Source organism: Ranitomeya variabilis, chromosome 1 (genome assembly GCF_051348905.1).
Source record: "Ranitomeya variabilis isolate aRanVar5 chromosome 1, aRanVar5.hap1, whole genome shotgun sequence".
Taxonomy (NCBI): Eukaryota; Metazoa; Chordata; class Amphibia; order Anura; family Dendrobatidae; genus Ranitomeya; species Ranitomeya variabilis.
Window position 1 is genome coordinate 751,407,288 of NC_135232.1, and position 14,501 is coordinate 751,421,788.

General features: G+C 43.1%; 1 protein-coding gene across 1 annotated transcript in view; it reads right to left on the minus strand.

The window, feature by feature from the left end:
- MAP1S (microtubule associated protein 1S) overlaps positions 1-14,501 on the minus strand; it is a 108,173-nt gene that overhangs the window by 40,334 nt on the left and 53,338 nt on the right. Inside the window, exons 4-5 of the mRNA XM_077270568.1 lie at positions 6,269-6,412; positions 3,059-6,188 (exon numbers count right to left, since the gene is read on the minus strand). Coding sequence (XP_077126683.1) covers positions 3,059-6,188; positions 6,269-6,412 — 3,274 coding nt within the window. The remainder of the gene's footprint in view (positions 1-3,058; positions 6,189-6,268; positions 6,413-14,501) is intronic.

The following is a 14,501-nucleotide window of genomic DNA, read 5'->3' on the forward strand; positions in this document are numbered from 1 at the left end:
GTTCGTGGTCCAGTTTCTCCTTTTACCCTTGGGAAAATAAAAAATTGTTGCTAAAAGATCATTTTTGTGACTAAAAAGTTAAATGTTCATTTTTTACTTCCATGTTGCTTCTGCTGCTGTGAAACACCTGAAGGGTTAATAAACTTCTTGAATGTGGTTTTGAGCACCTTGAGGGGTGCAGTTTTTAGAATGGTGTCACTTTTGGGTATTTTCAGCCATATAGAACCCTCAAACTGACTTCAAATGTGAGGTGGTCCCTAAAAAAAATGGTTTTGTAAATTTTGTTGTAAAAATGAGAAATCACTGGTCAAATTTTAACCCTTATAACTTCCTAGCAAAAAAAAAATTTGTTTCCAAAATTGTGCTGATGTAAAGTAGACATGTGGGAAATGTTATTTATTAACTATTTTGTGTCACATAACTCTCTGGTTTAACAGAATAAAAATTCAAAATGTGAAAATTGCGAAATTTTCAAAATTTTTGCCAAATTTCCGTTTTTTTTCACAAAAACTCAGAAATTATCGACCTAAATTTACCACTAACATGAAGCCCAATATGTCACAAAAAAACAATCTTAGAATTGCTAGGATCCGTTGAAGCGTTCCTGAGTTATTACCTCATAAAGGGACACTGGTCAGAATTGCAAAAAACGCCAAGGTCATGAAGGGGTTAAGTAGTTTTAAAGTGAATGTGTCATCAAAAAATTACCTTTTTAAAAAATGTACAAATTTCACTCTGTATTAATATTCAAAATTAGTAATAATTCAATTTTCATCCGCTATTCGAGATTCGTCCTTTCCAGAAGCGTGTTCGGCAAGCTAATCATCAGTATAGGTAGAACTACAATGACATAACACAGGATCCATCTAACACAAAAGTACAGTACAGACCAAAAGTTTGGACACACCTTCTCATTTAAAGATTTTTCTGTATTTTCATGACTATGAAAATTGTACATTCACACTGAAGGCATCAAAACTATGAATGAACACATGTGGAATTATATTCTTAAAAAAGTGTGAAACAACTGAAATTATGTCTTACATTCTAGGTTTTTCAAAGTAGCCACCTTTTGCTTTGATGACTGCTTTGCACACTCTTGGCATTCTCTTGATGAGCTTCAAGAGGTAGTCAGCGGGAATGGTTTTCAATTCATAGGTGTGCCCTGTCAGGTTTAAAAAGTGGGATTTCTTGCCTTATAAATGGGATTGGGACCATCAGTTGTGTTGTGCAGAAGTCAGGTGGATACACAGCTGATAGTCGTACTGAATAGACTGTTAGAATTTGTATTATGCCAAGAAAAAAGCAGCTAAGTAAAGAAAAACGAGTGGCCATCATTACTTTAAGAAATGAAGGTCGGTCAGTCCGAAAAATTGGGCAAACTTTGAAAGTGTCCCCAAGTGCAGTGGCAAAAACCATCAAGCGCTACAAAGAAACTGGCTCACATGAGGACCGCCCCAGGAAAGGAAGACCAAGAGTCACCTCTGCTTCTGAGGATAAGTTTATCGGAGTCACCAGCCTCAGAAATCGCAGGTTAACAGCAGCTCAGATTAGAAACCAGGTCAATGCCACACAGAGTTCTAGCAGCAGACACATCTGTACAACAACTGTTAAGAGGAGACTTTGTGCAGCAGGCCTTCATGGTAAAATAGCTGCTAGGAAACCACTGCTAAGGACAGACAAGCAGAAGAGACTTGTTTGGACTAAAGAACACAAGGAATGAGCATTAGACCAGTGGAAATCTGTGCTTTGGTCTGATGAGTCCAAATTTGAAATCTTTGGTTCCAACCACAGTGTCTTTGTGTGACCCAGAAAAGGTGAACCAATGGACCTACATGCCTGGTTCCCACAGTGAAGCATGGAGGAGGAAGTGTGATGGTGTGGGGGTGCTTTTTCTGGTGACACTGTTGGGGATTTATTCAAAATTGAAGGCATACTGAACGAGCATGGCTACCACAGCTTCTTGCAGCAGCATGCTATTCCATCCGGTTTACGTTTAGCTGGACCATCATTTATTTTCCAACAGGAAAATTACCCCAAACACACCTCCAGGCTGTGTAATGGCTATTTGACCAAGGAGGAGTGTGATGGGGTGCCACGCCACATGACCTGGCCTCCACAGTCACCAGACCTGAACCCAATCGAGATGGTTTGGGGTGAGCTGGACCACAGAGTAAAGGCAAAAAAGCCAACAATTGCTAAGAATCTGGGAACTCCTTCAAGATTGTTGGAAGACCATTCCCGGTCACTACCTCTTGAAGCTCATCAAGAGAATGGCAAGAGTGTGCAAAGCAGTCAAAGCAAAAGGTGGCTACTTTGAAGAACCTAGAATATAAGACATAATTCCAGTTGTTTCACACTTTTGTTAAGTATATAATTCCACATGTGTTAATTCATAGTTTTGATGCCTTCAGTGTGAATGTACAATTTTCATAGTCATGAAAATACAGAAAAATCTTTAAATGAGAAGAGGTGTCCAAACCTTTGGTCTGTACTGTATGTCAGCAGATTTGGCGCAAATTTATTCCCATGTGCCATTCTAATTGGCCAGGAAATGGTCTGTGGCGGGGGCACCACCGCCTCTCACCTGGCAGCATCCACAGCTCTTGATTAGTTGGCCTGGCGTTATGTCACATGTGCATCATTTCACAAGGATGAGGTCGCGCCATGACAGCTAATCACAACAAAAACCACATAATGGCAAGTAAAAGGCGATACTCCCGCTTCTGTCCAGTAAGTGTGAATCAATTTGCATCAACTCTGGAGCTGCCCATGCTCCCCGTGCCTTCACAATGACCTGACAAACATTTTCTGATGACACATTACCTTTAAGAATAAACATGATTGCATGTAAACGCTTTTAACCCTAGGTCTAAAAATCAGCTCTGCAGAAGTTCTTAAAACCCTTAAAATCTATTCAGCATCACTCCAAGATTTCAGTTACAGGAACTAACAAAAACAAAGATTTGCTAAAAAGTAGGACCCTTACAGATCCCTTCTAATAGACTTCTAAATAAGTAGTATAAACGCTTTTGCATTGCTATTTCATCTGACCTACCTGCTGAAAATAAACGACTTCCTGCAGGCGTTCCTCTAACTGTGCTCCCAATACTGCGTCTTGTAACAGACTGTCTGTATTCCACCCCTGTGCGGGTCTTCTCTTGAGTTTCGGGATTCCCTGCAGTAGCTTTGCTATTTTTTTCTCCAATTCCCCTGACTTTTCCAGATGGGCCCGATATTCTGCTGGCGTTATTACGAAAGGTGGAAGGGGTTGAATGGTTTTGACTCTTTTTGCCAATGAGGGCCGTAGGCAGAGCTTCAGGATCAACCATGCAGGTTCCAGGTTGAGGTGGTGTTGGGTATGGGTCCTTCAGTGGTGGAGGAATAGGATCCAAAAGTCTTGGTGTATGGTCGCCCTCAGAATCAGATGCTCCATCAATGGCAATTGAAGAACCCTCTTCGGGTCCAGAATCAGATATTGTTGGCAAAGACTCACTTACTGAAGTGGGTGGCGTTTCAGGTCCATTTGGAAATTTACTTCCAGGGGAACATAGAGGCTTGGGAAGTTCCTGGGAAGGATCACTATCACTATCTCGTGGAGTTGCTACAGCATCCGATTTAGGATGCTCAAACTCGCATGGTGAAACCAAGCACAGATCAACATCATGGGGCGAAGCTGACCTTTCAGACTGTTCCTCAGGTTCACTAGAGTGTGAAGGGCGCACAGGTAAGCTTAGACCTACTCTACTTGCAGCATGAATCTCTGGAGAGACGTCTCTAGGTGACTCACTAACAGGAGGGAGCATCTGCTCAAAAGAAGAAATTGATAGAGATTCATCCACTTCTGTGGAATGGGGAGAGCCCACTTCAGCAGGCAAAGATGGAGTGGTGATTGTAGGAGATACATCAGGTAGGTCCTCCCGAAATGGACTCAAAGACAAGCAACTGGTTTGCTTTCCTTGTGAGGAATTTGAGTTCTCTTGAGAAGATCTTGAAGGAGCCTTAAAAGAGTTAAGATTTTTTCCATCTGAAGAAGAGAGGGCCTGTCCACAGCTCTGTTGCACCACTGCTGGTGAATGATGCTCTGAACTGACAGGTGAAGTCATTTCCAATGTCTTTTCTTCAGAACTTCCACATGGATCATCCAGCCAGTCTTGCCCATGATGTCCACTTCTGTTTTTTTCTTGAATCTCTAGGTTTGTAGGAGTCAGGTCAAAATTCACACTAATATCACTTCTGGGCGTTTTAACTAATGGAGAAACAGGTGCTAGGCACTTAAGGGGACTTGTCTCCATGTTACGGAATCCATTTGGGCTCTCGGCTTCAAGGGCCACTAGCCCATTCTCTGCAGATACACCAAGTCCATTTTCATGGTGGACATTGCTGCCAACATCCACACATGCAGGTTCGATGCCTTTACTAGTTTCTAGAGAACTAATGATTACATCACAAGAAACTGGATTGCTACTCGCTCCAGATGCATCCTTTTGAGCTGGCTGGCTTTTTATTTCTTTAACTTGTTCCTTTTTGGGGGGTTTGCCCTTTACCACATTCTTAGCACTTGCAACTATGTCCTTTTTAATTCCTCCTAGGTCCTTTTTCAGTGATCCTACTTTGGAAATGGGTCTCCTGGAATCAGCAGGTGTAGTTAATTTTTTTACGTCTTTCACCCCAATTCGTGAATTTTTTTCCTCTACTTTAGTTTCTTTTGTAGCTCTCCTAGGAGTCTCTGTTTTGGCATCATTATAAGATGGGCGCAAATCTTTCTTGGCTTCTGATCTTGCTCCTTCCTTTTTTTTATCTTCTTGGATTTCATCCTTCTTCAAAGATTTCTTTTCCTCTTTTGTTTGTTCTTTCTTTACCAAAATCTTTTCCTTGACAGTTTTCAGTCGTGATTCTGGCTTTAGTTTTTCGGGTACAGTGTCCATTTTACCTTTGCTCTCTTTTTGTTTCTCACCCTCTGTTCCCATTTCCTTACTTGTTTCTACAAGAGTTTTAGATCTCTCTTTCCCATCTGATCGAAGTTCTTTTTTCTGCACTGTAAAGGGCTTCTCTTTTCCTGATCCAAGTTTTGGTTCAACACTTAGTCGCCCAGATCCAGATCCCAAGCTCTCTCTGCTATCAGTACGGCTTGGCTTTGCACCAACCCTCTCCACATGACTGCACCCCATTACGTCTAGATCTTTCCGAGTTATAACTGGGTCTTTCAAAAAGTCTAAGTCTTTCAATTTTTCAAGACCTTTAAAAATTTTATCTTGAGGAGTGCAGCCTGGGAAAAGTACCCTAACAATTCTCTCAGAAGGTGCAGAAGGATGCCAGACAAGTAATGCACAGGCAGAAGTCAGAGAGGTTAGAGGTAAATCAAGAGTCCTATGTTCCTCATTTCCAAGCCACATTTTAAAGGCTTCAAGATCTTTGCTCCCCTTTACAGGGTTCAGGATGTACATTTCTAATCTGCCAACACCCATCTTTTGAAAAAGTATAGTTGGCTCCACAGCATTTCCACTTCTATGCAGTGGTTCTGGGTGAATATTTAGTTTTTCTAAATGTTGCATTGTGAGAAAGGCCTCTTCTTTAACCCCTACCCTACTGGGATTTTCTTCAGCAATCAACTTTTCTACAGTGTTTATAAATACAACCCCTAGCTCTGGGGATACTAAATTTTTTAACCAATCATTGTTAGGTTGTGGTACTTGAGAAATATCCTCTTCTACCTCTGCTATCTTCCTTTGTAGCAAGCTATTGATGCCAGGCAGATTATCTAGGCCAATGTGAGTGAGAAGGATTGAGTCTACCCTATCTAAATGGCGTATTAACTTCCAAAATGGAGATCTAGCATCAGAGCCACCATTCACCAACATGTTAAATCCATTTACAGCAAAGAAAGCAGAATCGCCCCTGCCCCCTGGGAAAACATAGCAGCATGGCTTAGAGAGTTTCAGGAAACCAACAGTTGTTGGGGATTCCAGCAGTTCAAATGGAGACGGGGGCTCTAGAGACTCCGATAGGTACTCTGCCAATTCTAGCAATCCTTCAGTTTCCGGAAGGATTTGGCCACTGTTGAACCGCAATTCAATAAAATCTTGTAAGCTGCATTTGTCAATTTGTGATAAATCCCAAATATCTGGGCAAGAAACTGTCAAACTGACACGACTTGTTGGGTCAGAAAATCCTAAAGTTTCACCAATCTGAGGAGAGAAAGACATTTGTGTCAGGTTTTAGAAACTATTATTATTATCTCTCTGTTTTAATCATTAAGAAAGATTACCTCCTTGTCTGTAAAAATATGAATAAAGTCATCAATTGAAAAACCTCCCCCACTTTGTAGAAGCACATCCCCAGTGTCTTCAAGAAAGGGACCAGTAAGTATCAATAGCTTATGCTGTGAGGAGTGGCAGATCAACTTACGGATCTAAAAAGAACAGAAAAAAAAAAGAATTTACCAATACATTTAGTCAATGTTGCAAATTAGAATATTCTTAGTGCTGTATCTCAACAAAAAAAGATAAATGAACCTATTGTATTTTAGGTTACGTTTCTGAATCAACTCTTTTGTATACACGAGTTACTCACAGCAGGCTCTCTAAATTTCTGTTGACCATAAGCTAGTGAGAGAAGACTGTTGTCTCACAAACCAAAGGTACCACACATCCAAGAACGGCTAAGGGGGGAAGTATTAGACAATTCTGATCTCCAGACTGCATGTTTCAGCTTCTTCCACAGATTTTCAATTGATTTATAAGGAATCTTCACACCTGAGACATACGGAGCAGTTTGCTCACAAGGTCTGGGCCATAATACCTGTGGATATGTGCATAAGTCTCTGAGAGTTTAAGAAATCATTTGTTTGCAGTGACTGCCTCAAAAGACTAGAGTACTAGATTCCTTGATAGGGCGTTGATCTAGGGAACTAGTCTGATTGCCGTATGTGGAGTCGGGAAGGAATTTTTTTTCCCCAATGTGGAGCTTACCCATTGCCACATGGGTTTTTTTTGCCTTCCTCTGGATCAACATGTTAGGGCATGTTAGGTTAGGCTATGGGTTGAACTAGATGGACTTAAAGTCTTCCTTCAACCTTAACCGTTACTATGATCTGCTATGAGAGCCCGCCCTGGAGTCGGTGTCCATTTTGGTGGAGTCTAAAGGTACCTTCACACGAAGCGACGCTGCAGCGATAGCGACAACGATGTCGATCGCTGCAGCGTCGCTGTTTGGTCGCTGGAGAGCTGTCACACAGACCGCTCTCCAGCGATCAACTATGCCGAGGTCCCCTGGTAACCAGGGTAAACATCGGGTAACTAAGCGCAGGGCCGCGCTTAGTAACCCGATGTTTACCCTGGTTACCAGCGTAAAATCTAAAAAAAACAAACAGCACATACTTACATTCACGTCCCCCTGCGTCCACTTCCTGACTGACTGAGCGCCGTACAGTGAGAGCAGAGCGGTGACGTCACCGCTGTGCTGCTTTCACTTTCACTTTGCGGCGCTGAGTCAGAGGAGGAAGCAGACTGCAGGGGACGCAATGTGAGTATGTGCTGTTTGTTTTTTTTACATTTTACGCTAGTAACCAGGGTAAACATCGGGTAACTAAGCGCGGCCCTGCGCTTAGTAACCCGATGTTTACCCTGGTTACCAGTGTAAAATATCGCTGGTATCGTTGCTTTTGCTGTCAAACACAACGATACACGGCGATCGGACGACCAAATAAAGTTCTGGACTTTATTCAGCGACCAGCGACATCACAGCAGGATCCTGATCGCTGCTGCGTGTCAAACGAAACGATATCGCTAGCGAGGACGCTGCAACGTCACGGATTGCTAGCGATATCGTTATAATGTCGTTTCGTGTGAAGGTACCTTAAGTCAGAGTCTGTATAAAATGGAACTAAGATTCCTAAAATATGTAATAAATTGGGTGTGCAGGATGTGCTATAAATGTTATCATAAGCATTTGGGAAAGTTATTAAATGTCCTATAAATAAATCACATATCCAAAAGAAATGAATACTCAACACATCAAATACAATTTGAAAAGGCAATGTCACTGACGGAAATGGTAATGCCACCATTAAACAGAGGTGATTCAAGCTAGTTAGTAAAACAAAAAATCTTTATTGAGATAACACATCTATCTATATAATTGTCTAAGGGTCACTTCCGTCTGTTTGTCTGTCACGGAAATCCCACATCGCTGATTGGTCGCGACCATAACGCGGTGTAACGCAGTCCCTTAACACTGCTATTAACCCTGTGTGACCAACTTTTTACTATTGATGCTGCCTAAGCAGCATCAATAGTAAAAAAAGATCTAAAATAGTAAAAAGATCTAATGTTAAATATAATCAAAAATCATTATATTCTCACCTTCCGGCGCCTTTCCACTCCAAAGAATCCATTGCGGCAATGACTGGAAATGACGTCGCGAGACCGCTACATCATCACGTGTTATTGCCGCAATGCATTACTGGGAACGGAGCGTCGCGAGGAGCATCGCTAAACGCCTGGGCTGAATCCGGGGGCCGCCGGAAGGTGAGTATCTAACTTTTTTATTTTAATTATTTTTTATTTTTTTAACAGGGATATGGTGCCCACATTGCTACATACTACGTGGGCTGTGCTACATACTACGTGGGCTGTGCTACATACTACGTGGGCTGTGCTACATACTACGTGGGCTGTGCTACATACTACGTGGGCTGTGCTACATACTACGTGGGCTGTGCTACATACTACGTGGGCTGTGCTACATACTACGTGGGCTGTGCTACATACTACGTGGGCTGTGCTACATACTACGTGGGCTGTGCTACATACTACGTGGGCTGTGCTACATACTACGTGGGCTGTGCTACATACTACGTGGGCTGTGCTACATACTACGTGGGCTGTGCTACATACTACGTGGGCTGTGCTACATACTACGTGGGCTGTGCTACATACTACGTGGGCTGTGCTACATACTACGTGGGCTGTGTTACATACTACGTGGGCTGTGTTACATACTACGTGGGCTGTGTTACATACTACGTGGGCTGTGTTACATACTACGTGGGCTGTGTTACATACTACGTGGGCTGTGTTACATACTACGTGGGCTGTGTTACATACTACGTGGGCTGTGTTACATACTACGTGGGCTGTGTTACATACTACGTGGGCTGTGTTACATACTACGTGGGCTGTGTTACATACTACGTGGGCTGTGTTACATACTACGTGGGCTGTGTTACATACTACGTGGGCTGTGTTACATACTACGTGGGCTGTGTTACATACTACGTGGGCTGTGTTACATACTACGTGGGCTGTGTTACATACTACGTGGGCTGTGTTACATACTACGTGGGCTGTGTTACATACTACGTGGGCTGTGTTACATACTACGTGGGCTGTGTTACATACTACGTGGGCTGTGTTACATACTACGTGGGCTGTGTTACATACTACGTGGGCTGTGTTACATACTACGTGGGCTGTGTTACATACTACGTGGGCTGTGTTACATACTACGTGCTATATACTATGTGCGATAAACTGCGTGGCCTGTGCTATATACTGCGTGGCCTGTGCTATATACTGCGTGGCCTGTGCTATATACTGCGTGGCCTGTGCTATATACTGCGTGGCCTGTGCTATATACTGCGTGGCCTGTGCTATATACTGCGTGGCCTGTGCTATATACTGCGTGGCCTGTGCTATATACTGCGTGGCCTGTGCTATATACTGCGTGGGCGGTGCTATATACTGCATGGGCGGTGCTATATACTGCATGGGCGGTGCTATATACTGCATGGGCGGTGCTATATACTGCATGGGCGGTGCTATATACTGCATGGGCGGTGCTATATACTGCATGGGCGGTGCTATATACTGCATGGGCGGTGCTATATACTATGTGCAATATACTGTGTGGCCTGTGCTATATACTGCGTGGCCTGTGCAATATACTACGTGGCTGTGCAATATACTGCGTGGCCTGTGCTATATACTGCGTGGCCTGTGCTATATACTGCGTGGCCTGTGCTATATACTGCGTGGCCTGTGCTATATACTGCGTGGCCTGTGCTATATACTGCGTGGGCTTGGCAATATACTGCGTGGCCTGTGCTATATACTACTTGGGTGGTGCTATATACTACTTGGGTGGTGCTATATACTGCGTGGCCTGTGCTATATACTACATGGGCGGTGCTATATACTGTGTGGCCTGTGCTATATACTACATGGGCGGTGCTATATACTATGTGCGATATACTACGTGGGCTGGGCTATATACTGCATGGCCTGTGCTATATACTACTTGGGTGGTGCTATATACTACTTGGGTGGTGCTATATACTGCGTGGCCTGTGCTATATACTACATGGCCTGTGCTATATACTGCGTGGCCTGTGCTCTATATGGGCGGTGCTATATACTGCGTGGCCTGTGCTATATACTACTGGACTGTGCTATATACTACATGGGGGGTGCTATATACTATGTGCAATATACTGCGTGGCTTGTGTTATATACTGCGTGGGTTGTGCTATATACTGCGTGGCCTGTGCTATATACTGCGTGGCCTGTGCTATATACTGCGTGGCCTGTGCTATATACTGCGTGGCCTGTGCTATATACTGCGTGGCCTGTGCTATATACTGCGTGGCCTGTGCTATATACTGCGTGGCCTGTGCTATATACTGCGTGGGCTTGGCAATATACTGCGTGGCCTGTGCTATATACTACTTGGGTGGTGCTATATACTACTTGGGTGGTGCTATATACTGCGTGGCCTGTGCTATATACTACATGGGCGGTGCTATATACTGCGTGGCCTGTGCTATATACTACTGGACTGTGCTATATACTACATGGGGGGTGCTATATACTATGTGCAATATACTGCGTGGCTTGTGTTATATACTGCGTGGGTTGTGCTATATACTGCGTGGCCTGTGCTATATACTGCGTGGCCTGTGCTATATACTACATGCTATATACTGCGTGGCCTGTGCTATATACTACTGGACTGTGCTATATACTACATGGGGGGTGCTATATACTATGTGCAATATACTGCGTGGCTTGTGTTATATACTGCGTGGGTTGTGCTATATACTACTGGGCTGGGCAATATACTACGTGGGCTGTGCTATATACTACGTGGGCTGGGCAAATATACTACGTGGCTGGGCAATATACTATGTGGCCTGTGCTATATACTGCGTGGCCTGTGCTATATACTGCGTGGCCTGTGCTATATACTACATGGGCGGTGCTATATACTATGTGCAATATACTGCGTGGCCTGTGCTATATACTACGTGGGCTGTGCCATATACTGCGTGGCCTGTGCTATATACTACATGGGCAGTGCTATATACTATGTGCAATATACTGCGTGGCCTGTGCTATATACTGCGTGGCCTGTGCTATATACTGCGTGGCCTGTGCTATATACTACTGGGCTGGGCAATATACTACGTGGGCTGTGTTATATACTACTATAAATATTCTAGAATACCCGATGCGTTAGAATCGGGCCATCATCTAGTACAATATAAAAACCATTTAAAAAAAAAAAAAGGTGGGGACAAAAAAAACCTCCAAAAGGGGGGGGGGGGGGGGGATTTTGAACACTGGAAATGTAGAAGGTCACTGGGTCATATATACAGCTCCGGCAAAAACTAAGAGACCACCACATCAAAACCCTGTCATGGGCAGCCCAGTCCCCAGACCTAAACCCCATTGAAAACCTGCTTACATTTTTGTGCAAAATGCAGTGTGAAAGACTGGTGGAAAGCATGCCAAGACGAATGAAAGCTGTGATTAAAAATCATGGTAATTCCACAAAATATTGATTTCTGAACTCTTCCTGAGTTAAAACATTAGTATTGTTGTTTCTAAATGATTATGAACTTGTTTTCTTTGCATTATTTGAGGTCTGAAAGCACTGGGTTCTTTGTTGTTTTTTTTTTTTTTCTTTTTTTTAAGAATTTGACCATTTCTCCTTTCCAGAAAAAAAAAATACAAAATGTATTGCTTGGAACTTCGGAGACATGTCAGTAGTTTATAGAAAAAATGAACAATTTATATTTTACTCAAAAATATACCTATAAAGAGAAAAATCAGACAAACTGAACAATTTGCAGTGGTCTCTTAGTTTTTCCAGAGCTGTAGCAAGAGATTACATACAATTTACAACAGCATTAATTTTTCATAAGGACTACACTGTTAGTACCAAGCTATTAAACTTGCAAACAAAGTGCATAGTGCCTGTTGCAATGAAATAATGAACCCTAGAGCTAACAGAAGTATGAAAACCAGAGCCAGGCCTCCAACAGACCATGACAGCTGTGCCTTCCCAACCCACGGCACGGCTGTCATGATCTGCAGACCATGTTTTGTTATACATGTTTTGCTGTAACACGTTTTGCTATACATGTTTATTTCCTTTGTGTGAATTGGAACAGTGCAAAATATATATATATATATATATATATATATATATATATATATATATATATATATATATATATATATATATATATATATATATATATATATAAAAATAAAAAAATAAAAAAAAAAGGGAAATAGACAGTTTCACAAAAAAACCAAAAATGTGCTGTATAAAATTGTTGGCACCCTAAACTTAATATTTGGCTACACACCCTTTGGAATAAATAGCTGCAATCAATAGCTTCCTATAACCATCACCAATCTTCCTACACCTCTCAATTGGATTTTTGGACCATTCTTTTGAAAACTGCTCCAAGGATCTCACATTTGAAGGGTGAAGTCATGACACTGTTGCCGGGTGTCCCGGGACCAGGGGCTCCTACCCTGTGCCTAACGCTAGGGGCGCCCTAGCTCGCCCTGTTTCCCTTACTACTGATGGTGAAGATGCCAGGGCCACGTACCTTGCCTTAGCTCCTGAATCCACCCTCAGTTTGTACCCTTCCCCCACCCAGGGAAGAGGGGAGTAGTAGTATACCATAGTACACTAGTACACCAACCAGACTAACGAGATAATACGAACAGGAGTAACGAAAAATACCAAACATACAAATATAACAAAGGAATGCACCGGGGAGTAGAGGATGGGGTTAAACCAAAGCCATGCAGCATAAGTTCGCTCTGCCAACAAGTGCTAGCTATGGTATAGTTTTTATAGGGGATGGGAGTGGCTAACAGTGCACAGCTGAGCCTTAACACTCCAGGAGCTTTCAATAGAGCAGATTAATCCCTGCACTCCAAAAAGAAATTTGCACCACTTAATAAAAAGGTGAAGTGCTTCTAATCAGTGCAGGAGTAAAAAATCCAAAGCTACCGTCTTCTTGCTCCTCTGTCGCGGTAAACATGTGACAGGTGACTTCTCCCAACAGCAATTTTAAGATCTCGCCACAGGTTTTCAATGGGATTTAGATCTGGACTCATTGCTGGCCATTTCAGATTTCTCTCCAATGCTTTGTTTCCATCCATTTCTGGGTGCTTCTTAAAGTTTGTTTGGGGTCACTGTCCTGCTGAAAGACCCATGACCTACGACACAAACCCAGCTTTCTGACACTGGGCACTATATTGCAATCCAAAATCCATTGGTAATCTTCAGATTTCATGATGCCTTGCACACAGTCAAGGCACCCAGTGTCAGAGGAAGCAAAACATCCCCAAAACATTTTTAATCCTTCACCATATTTGACGGTAGGTACTGTGCGCTTCTCTTTGTAGGCCTCATTCTGGTTTTGGTAAACATGAGCATGATGTGCTTTACCAAAAAGCTTTATCTTTGTCTCCTCTGTCCACAAGACTCTTCCCAGAATAATTGTGTTTTACTCATGTACATTTTGGCAAACTGCAGTATAGCTTTTTTTAGGTCTCTGTCAGCAGTGGGGTCCTCCTGGGTCTCCTGCCATAGTGTTTTATTTCATTCAAATGTTTACGAATAGTTTGCACAGACACTGATATACCATGAACCTGCAGGACAGCTTGAATTTCTTTAGAACTGCTAATCCACCATCAGAATTATTCTGTGTAGCAACTTTTCATAAATTTGTTTCTCCCGTCCTACAGCTACAGTGTTTTTCTGCCGTCCTACAGCTAGTTCAGCTACAGTGCCAAGAATTGAAAACTGCTATAGTTTGAATGTAGCTTGAGGGTGAAGGGGAGGGGGCAGTAGTGGTGGAGCGGTCTCACAGTTGCAGGAAGTCGGCAGAAGCAGGGCCGAGGGCTGGGTAGAGACTGGCTGCAGACATTGACTTTGTGGTGGGCTTACGTGCATGCAGATTTAGATCTCAGCTCAATGACTAGCAGAAATCTCATGCCCTGCCTCCAGGACCATTTTACTGAAGATGGCAGGGAGATCAATGTGCGCAGCAGAACTCTGCTTCTGCCTCGCCCCCTGAAACACCCCCACCTCCTAGCCCAGAGCACGCTGCATCGCTCCTGTGCCCCCCCCCCCCCGCTCCTCTCCCCCAGGGCAAGTTACATTCGGACTGTAAGATGCACCTGTGACCCATC